Raw genomic sequence first — 13,440 nt, forward strand, 5'->3', positions numbered from 1 at the left:
AAAAATGTTCATTACACATATAAGACAGGAAACTAGCTCACACTAGAGCCTTCGCCACTGCCTGCAAAACTATCAGCAAACAGTGACTAGACCTGCAAATCAGTGACAGCAAATCATTGTTAGCACACTGAATTAGAGACTAGACTTTAAAATTTATCATTTCTTTCAGGCATTCTATCCTAAAACTTCAAATTCATTTGCACACATGGTATATGTTTTGATGACTAACATTTTTCCTTACCAATTGTCATGGTTTAAGCCCAGACAGTAACTCAGAACCACGCAGCTGCTCACTCAGTTCCCCCACTTCTCCCTCTCTGCTCCCGGAGGGATGGGGAGGAGAATCGAAGGAATGTAAATCCCATGGGTTGAGATAAGAACAGTCCAGTAACTAAGGTATAATACAAAACCACTACTGCTATCACCAATGATAATAATGACAAGTGAAACAACAAGGGGAGAGAATACAATTGCTCACCACCCACCAACCGACATCCAGCCCGACCACTGTGCTAGCTACTAAGAAGGAGAAAAATAACTGTTTCAGCTGAACCCAGGACACCAATTCACAAATAAATACGCCCAGATATGTATGTTGCATGTTGACTTTACCCGCCCTAGAATGTCAGGAACCCACCGTGAAATTGGATTAGCCCTAATATAAAGCACTTGGATGACTAATCCCTATGTAAACCCCAATTAAATAAGATTATAAATAAGTGTAAATTCCCTCTTATCAGATGACATTATCCATCTACATAACACAACCAAGTCTGGCTTGTTTGTCTGAAAAAGTTTATGTGGGCTCCAGCCCTTGAAGACTTGCACATGAGCAGTCTTTAGTCCATTTAGACAAGTGGCATGAATAACCCTGGCACTAAACAGTGACCGAGTGCAGAGGCCACAGACAGTTTCCATGCCAGCACGTTAAATGAAGCCATATTCACACTGTCTTTTACTCTTCATATTGCTGCCCTGACACACTGCCTCAGATGGCAGAGCGTACTCTACTGCAGTATTTCACTTACTTCAGAATTATCGCTTCAATACTCGCATTGTCCAGACTACCTCACTGGCTGCTGAACTAGTTTCAGTTGATTTATGAAGCATTTAATTGGAAAATAACACGTGAACCTTCAAAGGCACTAAAAACAAAGTTATGATGAAAGGTGATGAATGCTTGCTGAGCGCCTGGAAGCAATGAACTGGCTGCAGTCCTTAGGGACGCTGGTCATAAGTAATTTTCAATGCAGTTATTAAAATTATAAATGTGTAAGCCTGGGAGCCCAAATCCAGGGCAAAAGCTAGTTTCTTCTAAGAAACAACCTAACAAAAAATGTTATTAAATTTAACATTTAAATAATTTTAACAACTTAATGTTATTAAATAACAACATTTAATGTTATTATATTTTACGTTCTCTCATTAAGAAATATCTACAAAGCCCATGAATTATAGCTTTGAAATTTTAAGTATTCTGTATCATATTTTGGTAGCCTCATGTGTGATTTGACACAGGGAGACAGATTTATATGATTATTTTACAATATGCTGAGTACTGGGGTTTGATCTGCACTTTAATGGATGTCCAGTAAGAACTGGATCAGAACAACAAGGTAATCAAGCTTCATTTTTAAGATTTAAAAAAAAAAAAAAAAAGAGCTCACTGAACTTCTAGCAGATTAACACTGTGCAGGCACAATCCCACCTCTAGTGAATGCAAAGGCAAAATCCCCATTTAATTCACTGGCATCAGGATTGCAACTTCATTTCTTAGTATTTATTGTAATAAAGTTCATGTAGTGCTCCACTGCTTGCTCTCTCTCGAATTCTGATCTGATTGCAAAAAAGTGCAATTATACCAAGAAGACACTAATAAATCTGAAAACTGGCAGAGGAGAACAGCAAGTAAGCTATTTAAATGAAAACATATTGTAGTATTTATCAGTAACTGACTTCCAGATCTCTTAATACAAGCTTAAGCAAATCACCACATATCCTTCTTGCCTTAAATGCATAGATTTTACTGCCAGCTGTGACTTTCATCAGAATATTTGATCTGTATGTTATTAGAGACTTCGGGACATGATTCAACTAATAGAGTTTAGGCTGTTTCACTTTTGTAATGCTAGGCTCTAGAAAATCCTCTTTCCTCTGCTACGATTTGGGCTTCCTATTTATACTTCATTACAGAATGAAATAGTATATACACAATGATAAATCCAAATCTCTAGTAATTTTATCAGTTCAATACTTCTTTGAAATATTGAACTCAAGCTTCAAATACTCATTTTACACAAGAATAACATTTTAGCACCTATCTTTCTTGGAGTAGTTTTCACACCCTTGCTTATTCTAACTCCTTTTTTACACAATCCAGGGCAAGTCAGTGTAAGAGTCATTAAAATTAAATGATATATAAGACAGATGCCCAGAAAACACTAATTTTAAAACCATTTATAGCATTTTTTTATAAAATTATTTTAAAGTTACACTTCTAATGTACTGTACACTTCAAAATAATTCATTTCTGTATTAGTCCCAGACATTTTCAAAAGTTAAAACCACATCCTGACATTCTAAACTGCCATCAAATCCACATGCACACAGCACAAATGACCAAATTACAACAGTTAAATCATGCATTCCACTCCACCAACAGTTTGATACACACTCAGTTACTGACCTGCCATTCATTTCCTCCTCAGATACTGCAAATCCCATGTACAAAACAAGCAGCAGGAGCCTAAGGGCAGCGTTTCTTTCCATGGGGAAGAGAACCTGTCCCACAAGACCCAGCACATCTGTTCCTCTGGTCCAGCTCCCGTGCTCCGCCTGGCAGCGTGCCGGCAGCAGATCCAGCCAATCCAGGGCGGGATTCGACACTCCATCACTGCACCGCTACCTGCCAGAGAAACCCTTCGTGTGCTCGGATTTATTCTGACACAGACATCTACCGCTGGCTCCTTCCAGCTTCCTTGTGAATTCCAGTTCACACATTCTGGGGAAATTGCAGCAGGATGTGAACTGCTTGCTAAGGGAAAAAGAAATAAAATCAGATGGTCTTTTCAGGTTATAAAATCACACTCAAGAGCACTTCTTATCTGTACTCAATCCTAACCTTAAGGAAAAGTGAAGGTTTCCAAACAGCTCTAAAATTTCCCCTTCCATATATAACCAGACAAAGAATTACATGTATTTTGAAGTCTTACAATAACTTCAGAGTAACAGTGTTATCTCCATTTTACAGAAGTCAAAGATTTGGAAGCATTCCTTTCTTCAGCACTAACTCAGTTTGCGTGTGTTCTGCTTTCTAGCTCAATTGTTTTCTGCTTACAGATAACTCTAACAACACAGTTAGATAACACAGACCACAGTTGTGAAATGCCCACAGAATTACAGTGCCCTGGTTTTCAGATTGTCAGACCAAGACACCAAGGTGCATTCACATCACTGTGAATACAGCAGGTTTTATCTGGGATGGGCCATTCTCAGGAGAGGTGGGTTGCAGGCATGGGTATTCAGGCATGCTCATATCTGTATATTCCTATCTATGTACACACATACTCCCATGGCTTTCTTGCTCAGCAGTTAATGTCAGCTGCCTGCTGATTCGATCACACAGTAAGCCCTGCTTCACTAAGAGCTCCTGTCTTTTACATTCCAGACATAAGATAAAGACAGGGGCTTTAGCATCGTAACTATTAAAGGGGATTTACAATCTTAATTCATTTCTCCTTCAGTGATACAGAGAGTATTCACTAATCTCAAAAATCTCTAAACAGCTTGTCCTCAGTAGTACTGCTCCTATCCAATTTAAGGAGGAATCCAGATACTTATGTGAGAATACCAGCTTGAAAAATGAGATAAGGAAACGTAGAGATAACCAAGTGTGGGAAAATCACTGTTGGGGGGCGAGGGGTGGAATTAGAGAAAACTGGGGTCTAACAGAAGTTGTAGTGTTAGAGAAACCTTTTCCAGGTAAAATACGGTTGCCACTTTCAGGACGGTTGGTATGCATGGAATCTACTCCACCAGGGTTCCCTGGGCCACACAACCTGCTATCCTAGAGGAGCAATGGAGGGTGGAGCGGAGTGGAGGCACCGCGGCCAGGCTCTGTTGTACTCCCTGCAGGATTGGGAACTTGATGGTACCATGCAGCTGACAAGCCGCATAGCAGCTGTCAGATGGGAAATATAGGAGAAGATGTCCGTTGCTGAGCCAACAACTGTGGCAAAATCACTTCCCTTAGGCGAGCCTTGCTCATTATAATCTCATTATAATACTAACTCACACCTCCATCCCAGAGTTACCCGCCTCCAAGGTACAACCACCCCTCGCCGAGCATGCGCTTTGTATTTTCTATTGGCTGTATCTTTAAATGAGAAGCGAGAGATTTTTACACCAATCAGTAATAAAAGAATGTATGACTGGAGTCACCCAAGCTCCACCTGAGAGTCAAGAAAAGTATAAAAGTGAATGAGAGAGGAGCGGAGATAGGGAAGGCTCCATCGTAACTTCTGGGATCAGTCGACGGGCTGAACCTGTCTTCTCCCCCATAGGGACGCCTCTTGGGTAAGAACTTTATCTTTTGCACACTAAATAACTAACTCACGCCAGCTGTTACTGTATATCACTTCAGGCTTGTTTTTGCAGACAGTTCCTATTACTGGCAATCACGAACCTTAATTACTACTGTTACATATTAATAAATTAAAAATATCTTTTTAATAATAAATTAATAAAATTAATTCATTAATTTAATCTTGATAAAGAGGGTTATTCCACAAACTGTCAGTGCCAGTCCTTCGTGGGTGCCAGCAGTTGCCGGCAGCAGGTAACATATTCGGATAAAGTGGGCAGACCCACTAAGGGGTCCCTCTTATGCTGCTGAATTCCCTGAACAAGTCAGTTGAACCGCCCTCCGATCCAGCAGGGCAATTCGGTGAAGGGTCCTGTCCTGGTCTAAGCCCAGTTGGTAACTCAGAACCATGCAGCCACTCACTCACTCCCCCCCCCCATTCTTCCTCCCCCTGCTCCCGGAGTGATGGGGAGGAGAATCAAAAGAATGTAAACCCCACAGGTTGAGATAAGAACACTCCAGTAACTCAGGTATAATACAAAACCACTACTGCTACCACCAATAATAGTAATGATAAGGGAAATAACAAGGGGAGAGAACAGAGAAGTAAAAGGGGAAAAGGAAAAGAAAACAATGAACACAAGTGATGTCTAATGCAATTGCTCACCACCCGCGGACCGATATCCAGCCCGACTCGAGCAGCGATCTGGGCCTCCTGGGTAACTTCCCCCAGTTGGAGTGGCCACAGTGTCTTTCACTGGGGTTGGAGAGGCTGCAGTGTCTGTTGTCGGGGTTGGTGTAGCTGCTGTGCTTGGAGTTGGAGTAAGTGCATTGTCTCTTGCTGTCAGGGTTTGAGTAGCTGCTCTGCTTGTCGCTGGGGTTGGTGTAGCTGCTGCGCTTGGAGTTTGAGTAGTTGCGTTGTCTGTTGCTTTGCCATCAGATCCAGGGACATCTTCTTCCTGCTCCTTACAGAACACGGCCCTATATGTGTAGGCCAAGCCCCAGCACATTGCAGCAAGTTGTCCCTCTCCGGTATTGCCAGGACGACAGCACACCTTGTCTAAGAAGTGTTCTGCTAATTTTTTTCGGATTCCACATTTGTTCAGGAGTGAAATTCCAAAGCACTGGAGGGGCCAACTAGCTTAAGAGCTTGCCCATACAATCCCACACACCCTGCCATTCAGGACTGTCTAGGCTCGGAGAAGATCTCTTGGTAGTATTCTTAAATAGTCGTTTTACCTTAGACAAGAGCTGAGCCGGACCCTGCTTAGCTTCCAAGATCAGACAAGATCGGGTGTTCTCAGGGTGGTCATGCCATAGGCAAAACATAGAGAGCATATGCAGCAACAAGCTGTTTCCCAGCAAGAGGGGCAGGATGCTTTCAAGAACACTGGAAGGATATTCAAGATCTTTAACTTTTCCAGAACCTACTGCTACTGTAAATGGCCTGGTGGAGGAGCAGAGGGTATGAGGAAATATCTCCTCCACAGGTTGACCCCCCGAGAGAAGGAAAAAGATGTGTAATTGTCAAAAATTCACATTACATGCCTCCCATAGCATAGAGGTGACGACCACGCTGAGGATGCATACCAGCCCAGTTTCAATGAGTCTATTGTATTACAAGTCATTATCATGAAGTACAGTGAAACAAGAACCTTAGCCCAGGCCCCCCAGCTGATAAACACTAAAACAGCGAATACTGGCTGTAAGTAAGGTACAACATGCTGAAACTCTGAGATCAAGCGCAACAAGTCTGAGAGCAAACAAATCACCATTGTGACGAGTAGTAACAATGAATGCTTATCACAACTACGATTAGACACACTCTGGTCAGATCTGCCGTTATCTCAACCCTTCGTGCCCCACGTTGGGCGCCACAAAGAACTGTCGTGGTTTGAGCCCAGCCGGTAACTCAGAACCACACAGCCGCTCGCTCACTCACCTCCTTCTTCCTCCCCCCGCTCCCAGCAGGATGGGGAGGAAAAATGTAACTCCCACGGGTTGAGATAAGAGCAGTCCAGTAACTAAGGTACAATACAAAACCACTACTGCTACCACCAATAATAATGATGATAAGGGAAATAACGAGGGGAGAGAATAGAAAACTAAAAGGGGAAAAGGAAAAGAAAACAATAAAAAAAATGATGCACAATACAATTGCTCACCACCCGCCAACCGATACCCAGCCCGACCCCAGCAGTGACCTGGGCCGTCCGGGTAACTCCCCCCAGTTTCTATACTGGGCATGACGTGCTGTGGTATGGAATACCCCTTTGGCCAGTTTGGGTCAGGTGTCCTGTCTCTGCTCCCTCCCGGCTTCCCGTGCCCCTCCTCAGTGGCAGAGCATGAGACTGAAAAGCCCTTGATCAGAGTAAGCATTATGTAGCAACAACTGAAAACACTGGTGTGTTATCAGCGTTGTTCTTAGACTAAAGTCGAAAGCACAGCACTGCACCAGCTACTGAGTAGAAAAATAACTGTTACAGCTGAACGCAGGACAGGTCCCTATAACGGGACACTGGTTATACTCCTTCCATATACTCCAGGACTCCTTGTTGCTCCTGTGGTACAGATATTCCTTCAGCCAAACCAGTGCTCTTGTAATTCCCTAAAGAGGAAATTAAGAGTGTTAGGAGACCTCAACCACTGGTGACACATGACTGGACATGCATGAATTTAGACAAACCTTCATCTTTAAGAGTACTTGCCGATCCACAAGTCATGTCAGATGGAGCACAGCCTCTAAGGCAAGGTAAGCGTCCTGGGAAATTCATTCTAATAAGAACACAGTAAATATCCTCAAATTAAAATCTGCCATTTTAACGTGTGTGCTGGGCTGCACCAAAACAAGCGGTTCCAGCATGTCAAGGGAGGGGATTCTCCCCCTCTGCTGCACTCTGCGGAGACCCCCCCTGCAGTCCTGATCCAGCTCTGGGGCAACAACACAAGAGGGATGTGGAGCTCTTGGAGCCAGTCCAGAGGAGGCCACAGAGATGCTGCGAGGGCTGGAGCAGCTCTGCTCTGGAGACAGGCTGAGAGAGCTGGGCTGCTTCAGCCTGCAGAAGAGAAGGCTCCTTAAGGGGAGACCTTAGAGCAGCTCCCAGTGCTTAAAGGGGCTACAAGAAACCCAGAGAGGGGCTTTGGACAAGGGCCTGTAGGGACAGGACAAGAGGAAATGGCTTTAACCTGACAAAGGGGAGATTGAGATGAGCTCTTAGGCAGAAGTTCTTCCCTGTGAGGGTGGTGAGGCCCTGGCACAGGTTGCCCAGAGAAGCTGTGGCTGCCCCATCCCTGGCAGTGTTCAAGGCCAGGTTGGATGGGGCTTGGAGCAACGTGGTCTAGCAGAAGGTGTCCCTGCCTGTGGCAGGGGGTTGGAACTGGATGAGCTTTAAGGTCCCTTCCAACCCAATCAGTCTGTGATTCTGTGATTCCCTTCTGCTCCTTGCACCCTTCATAATAACCCCAAAGGATGCCATCCTATCCTGAGAAATCTCCATACAGACTCCAGGCACTACTGCAGACGGTCTGGATGGAGACTGGATCAAGAATGAAGCTTCTTTCCCTTTAAATGTTCACAAAGCATGTAGATGAGGCCCTCAGGGACATGGATTAGTGGTGGACTTGGCAACCCTGGGGAAATGGTTGAACTTGATGATTTAAAGGTCTTTTCCAACCTAGCTGATTCTATGATTCTATGATTCTGATTCTTGGTCTACCTTTAGGGGGGGCAAACCCCACCAAAACAAAACAAACAAAAAAACCCCAGTCTCCATTATAGGGTAGATCTACCACTGTAGAGGAGGTCCCAACACCTGTGTATCTCCACTCCCCTGGAGAATGTTCTGGTTTGTTTTACAGTCAACATGTTTCGCATAGCACCAGACAAGACCAGACAAGACAGTCAAAGCCCCAATTCTCCGTTTTGAATCCAACCTCCTTTTTGTTGTTCTCCCTGCTGGCAGTGTCCCACAGGGGAACATTGAAGGCACCTCACACACCAGCAGACAGGGCTGCGAGGTGATGGCGGTGGCCAACAGCCCCTCAGGACACCACAGGGAGCTGTAGTTCACCCTCCAAGTTGAAGCTTTTGTTTCACAGCTCTGCAGGACAACAGAAATCAGATTCCACAGGCAGCGCTGGAGATCAGATTATACCAGGAGTTTTAAAAGAAATTGTGGAATTTGGGGTGGATTTATCTGCTCGGCAAACCAAAATGTTTAATTTTAGAAGCACTGATGTAACAAAGGAAACGACCTGTTTCCATGCATCAGCCAACAGCCCCCTGCAGGGCTGGCTCCCAGCCGAGTTACTAATCTGGGATTATTTCGCTGCAAAGGGACCCACTTGGCCTTTTTGAACTCCATGAGGTTCACATGGTTCCACCTCTTCAGCCTGTCCTGGTACCTCGGGATCCCATCCCTTCCCTCCAGTGTGCCGACCGCACCACACAGCTTGGTGTCATTGCCAAACTTGCTGTGTCTTCCTCACTCACCCTAAATACACCATATGTGAGACTGCTCCTGCTGTGTTCACCCAAGGAGGATGCCAAGGAATCGAGGGGACTGGAGAGCTCCAAGAACACGGTGGCAGAAGGCAGGAGCCTCCACACTCCAGACGAGGCCTCTCCACATCAAACAGGGGTGAAGCCACCATGCCCTCCTCACTTTTAAGACGGATCCATGCCTGTTCTGAGTGTGCTTCTCTTAACCCTGCAAGCATCCTTGGTGCTGTGGAGAAGGGCTGCACAAGAGCCATTCATCACAGAATCATGGAATCATAGAATGGTTTGGGTTGGAAGGGACCTTCAGAGGTCATCTAGTCTAACTGCCCTGCAGTGAGCAGGGACATCTTCATCTAGATCAGGTTGCCCAGAACCACATCGCACTTGGCCTTGAATGTCTCCAGGGATGGTGTGTCTACCACCTCTCTGGGCAACCTGTGCCACTGTTTCACCACCCTCATTGTGAAGACTCTTTCCTCACATCCAGCCTGAATCTCCCCTCTTTTAGTTTAAAACCATCACCCCTCATCCTGTTGCAACAGGCCCTGCTAAGAAGTCTCTCCTCGTCTTTCTTATAGGCCCCTTTTAAGAACTGAAAGGCTTCAATAAGGTCTCCCCAGAGTTTTCTCTTCTCCAGGCTGAACAACCTCAACTCTCTCAGCCTTTCCTCATAGCAGAGGTGTTCCATCCTTCTGATCATTTTTGTGGCCCTTCTCTGGACACTCTCCAACAGGCCCATGTCTTTTCTGTGCTGAGGGGGGTTCAGAGCTGGATCAGGACTGCAAGGAGGGTCTCCCCAGAGCGCAGCAGTGGGGGAGAATCCCCTCCCTCGACCTGCTGCTCACGGGCAGTTCTGGGCTCAAGCGCACACTGTGGGTCATGTCCAGTCTCTCATCCACCAGTATCCCCAAGTCCTCCTCAGGGGTACTCTCAATTCCTCCATTCCCCAGCCTGTATTGATACTGGGGGTTGCCCTGACCTAGGTGCAGGACCTTGCCCTTGTTGAACTCCATGAGGTTGGCATGACCCCACCTCTCCAGCCTGTCCAAGTCCCTCTGGATCCCATCCTTTCCCTCCAGTGTGCCAACCACACCACACAGCTCAGTGTCACCTGCAAATGTGCTGATGACACACTCGGTCCCACTGTCCATGTCATTGATGAAGATATTAAACACTGCTGGTTCAAGAACCAACACCTGAGGGATGCCACTTACCACTGGTGTCCATCCAGACACTGACCACTACTTTCTGGATGCGACCATCCAGCCAATTCCTCAGCCACCAAGCAGTCCACCCATCAAATCCAGAACTCTCCAGATCAGAGAGAAGTATGCTGGGAAAGGTGGGGGCTGTGCCAAAGGCTTTACACCAGTCCAGACAGACGACATCTATAGTCCTTTCTTTGTCCACTAACACAGTAACTTCATCATAGGAAGCCACTGGGTTGGTCAGGCAGCTGTGTTTGGTGAAGTCAACCCGAAGCTCAGCACCCTCCGGACCTCGCGGTTCCTCGGAGCGCTCAGGCGCTATCTCGCTCCCACCCCGCTCCACACCGGGGTCGGTAACGCCCGGAGCAGCCGCCTGAAACCGCCGCCTGCTGCGGGAACCGAACCCGCGATCCCATGCGGTAGGGCCGGGCCGGGCCGGGTCACCCCTCCCGGTGCCGGGCGGAAATTTCTGTCAGGCGCGGAGCGGGCAGCCCGCGGCGGGGCCTCACGGCCGCACTAGTCAGCGCCGCGCGGTGGAGGAGGTCTCTTTCGCGCTCGGCAGCCAAGGAGGAAGGATGGGTGAGGGCGCCGGGCGGCCGGACCGGACCGGACCGGACCGGGCCGGGCCGGGCGAAGGGGCTGCGGCACCGGCACCGCGGAGGGGCTCGCAGCGCTCTGCCCTCCCTGCCCCGCGAGCTGCCGCCGGCTCCGGGTCCCGCTGACGCTGGGCTGTGCGGCCGCGCCGCCGCCATTCTGCAGAGCGCGGCCGGGCCTAGCGGCGGCCCTTCCCCACACCGGCAGCGCCGGGTGGCCGGGCCGCGCGGGGGTAGGCGAGGTGCGGCCTACTCATCCGTGTCCGCTCTCGTTCCGCAGGGAAGTGCCGAGGGCTCCGCACCGCCCGGAAGCTCCGCAGCCACCGCCGCGACCAGAAGTGGCACGACAAGCAGTACAAGAAGGCGCACTTGGGCACGGCGCTGAAGGCCAACCCCTTCGGCGGCGCCTCGCACGCCAAGGGCATCGTCCTGGAGAAAGTGTAGGTAGAGCGACGCGGCACCCCGCGGTGTGCCCGGGCAGCGAGGCTTTGGGGGAGGGACTTTGAGAAAGAACGGCCAAGCTGTTTTGTTACCTGTATAGTACCACGTTTCTGTTAGCTTCTGTACGTTAGATTGAAAACGTGGTTTATGTCTTCCACGTGGCTGTGCTGAAAGTTATTTTTTACTGTAGAATCACAGACTGGTTTGGGTTGGAAGGGACCTTAAAGCTCATCCAGTTCGAACCCCCTGCCACGGGTGGGGACACCTTCCACTAGAGCAGGGTTTTCTTTTCCTTTAGTAATCTATAAGCTTCACTGGGACATTGCCAGAGCTCCAAGATGCATATCTTTTTTTTTTTTAATTCTTTTTTTTCCCCTCCAGCTTTTTAATTACTGAACTAGTATGTGTCGGTGATTAATTTTAAATTTTTACTTGGCTTAGGAATTGGGGTTTATATATTGAGTATATAAATGTATCTATTTATATTTATAAATATAAACAGATAATATTTTGTGGTTTGAAGTACAGATGCAACTTGCAGTTCATACAGACTAATGCGGTAACTTGTGGTGGTGTAATGAATGTCTGCTAGTTCATCAAACCAGTGCTTTGTTAATACATTTCCATGTGCTTCCGTTTTAGTGGCGTAGAAGCTAAACAGCCCAACTCTGCCATCAGGAAGTGTGTTAGAGTCCAGCTGATCAAGAACGGCAAAAAAATAACTGCTTTTGTTCCCAACGATGGGTGCCTGAACTTCATTGAGGTGAGTCATTTTCCAGAAGTCATCTGTAAGAAGTCGTATATCACAGTGAACACACAATAAAAACAGGTAATTGACACATTTAGCAGGTGGTTTGTGCCCTGCTGCACCTTGTGCATCTGTCGACAGCCTTCAGTATTTCCACCCTTTCCTTAGAATGTCATGGATGTTGCTCAAGTTCAGTGTTGCCCATTTCAGAAGGAGACACTGGTTTGGTGTTCATGGCTTTAACTACACGTTTTTCATTGCAGGAGAACGATGAAGTTCTGGTTGCTGGTTTCGGCCGGAAGGGTCATGCTGTTGGTGACATTCCTGGAGTTCGCTTCAAGGTTGTCAAAGTAGCCAATGTTTCTCTCTTGGCCTTGTACAAGGGCAAGAAGGAGAGACCAAGATCGTAAATTCCAATTAATTTGCTAAGAATGTCAATAAAACTTTTGATCGGAAAAACTTGCAGCTTGTTATTTAAGACTTACTATATTTTTTAATGTTTATCTGCAAGTGGCATACCTCAGGCATTGGCACGTACTGTTTTTTGTTGCTGGCTGTTTTTTCCTTCTATAAGGAATGGTTTGCTGCTGAATGACAGCAGAGAGCCAGAGCATCTTTTTAACCAGCAAGTGAGCCTGAAGAGCACTTGTGTTTCCAAATTTACCTTTGTGTTGTGTGGAGCCAACACGGTTGCGTGCAGGGAGCTTCTTCTAAGAAGAGAGTTATTTCTTAGAATGGAGAGGTGGTGTAGTGGTTTGTGGACCGTCCCTGATCACCAGTGCCTTCATGAAGGCTTCTTCAGCTTAGTAACTATAGTCACAACTGTCCTCGTGACAAGATGCCTAAAAGAAATCTGGAGAGGGGCTTTGGACAAGGGCCTGTAGGGACAGGACAAGGGGGAATGGCTTTAACCTGACAGAGGGGAGACTGAGATGAGATCTTAGGCAGAAGTTCTTCCCTGTGAGGGTGGTGAGGCCCTGGCACAGGTTGCCCAGAGAAGCTGTGGCTGCCCCATCCCTGGCAGTGCTCAAGGCCAGGCTGGACGGGGCTTGGAGCAACCTGGTCTAGTGGAAGGTGTCCCTGCCCATGGCAGGGGACTGGAACTGGGTGAGCTTTAAGGTCCCTTCCAACACAAACCATTGTATGAATCCCTCCGAAGCTTCTGCCCTAAACCTGTTGTGAAAGCATAAGCCCTTCTTCCCTAAAGCTGTTGTGAAGAGGGGCCCCATGAAAAAAAATTCTGGACTGCTAATACTGTCTGTGCAGAGATTTTGAAGATTGGGCCCAAGTATGGTAAGTGGTATGTGCACCAAAAATGAAAGTGGGCTAACAGCTGTAACAATCTCTGCATCAGTACAAATCGGTGT

General features: G+C 47.0%; 2 protein-coding genes across 4 annotated transcripts in view; one reads left to right on the forward strand and one right to left on the reverse strand.

The window, feature by feature from the left end:
• The window catches only part of ATP6AP1L (ATPase H+ transporting accessory protein 1 like), a 756,678-nt gene that overhangs the window by 13,358 nt on the left and 729,880 nt on the right, over window positions 1-13,440 (reverse strand). Inside the window, exons 1-2 of one of the 3 annotated variants that reach the window (XM_030470293.1) lie at window positions 5,250-5,269; window positions 2,687-3,034 (exon numbers count right to left, since the gene is read on the reverse strand). The exons of 1 other annotated variant lie outside the window; for it this stretch is intronic. In XM_030470293.1, the coding sequence (XP_030326153.1) occupies window positions 2,687-2,769 (83 nt within the window). In that variant the 5' untranslated portion in view covers window positions 2,770-3,034; window positions 5,250-5,269. Of the gene's footprint in view, window positions 1-2,686; window positions 3,035-5,249; window positions 5,270-13,440 lie in introns of those variants that run through there. One more of the 3 variants, XM_030470294.1, reaches the window with a different exon arrangement.
• RPS23 (ribosomal protein S23) lies at window positions 10,670-12,532 on the forward strand. The gene is made up of 4 exons (XM_030470301.1): window positions 10,670-10,870; window positions 11,165-11,324; window positions 11,968-12,088; window positions 12,337-12,532. Exons 1-4 carry the CDS (start codon window positions 10,867-10,869, stop codon window positions 12,481-12,483), a joined length of 432 nt encoding a protein of 143 aa, XP_030326161.1. The 5' UTR covers window positions 10,670-10,866; the 3' UTR covers window positions 12,484-12,532.

The sequence above is a fragment of the Strigops habroptila genome, chromosome Z, assembly GCF_004027225.2.
Source record: "Strigops habroptila isolate Jane chromosome Z, bStrHab1.2.pri, whole genome shotgun sequence".
NCBI lineage: Eukaryota > Metazoa > Chordata > Aves > Psittaciformes > Psittacidae > Strigops > Strigops habroptila.

Coding starts and splice junctions, on each gene's coding strand:
- RPS23 (XM_030470301.1), top strand. Junction 11,325..11,967: donor GGCATCGTCCTGGAGAAAGT/GTAGGTAGAGCG, acceptor CTTCCGTTTTAG/TGGCGTAGAAGCTAAACAGC. Junction 12,089..12,336: donor GGTGCCTGAACTTCATTGAG/GTGAGTCATTTT, acceptor TTTTCATTGCAG/GAGAACGATGAAGTTCTGGT.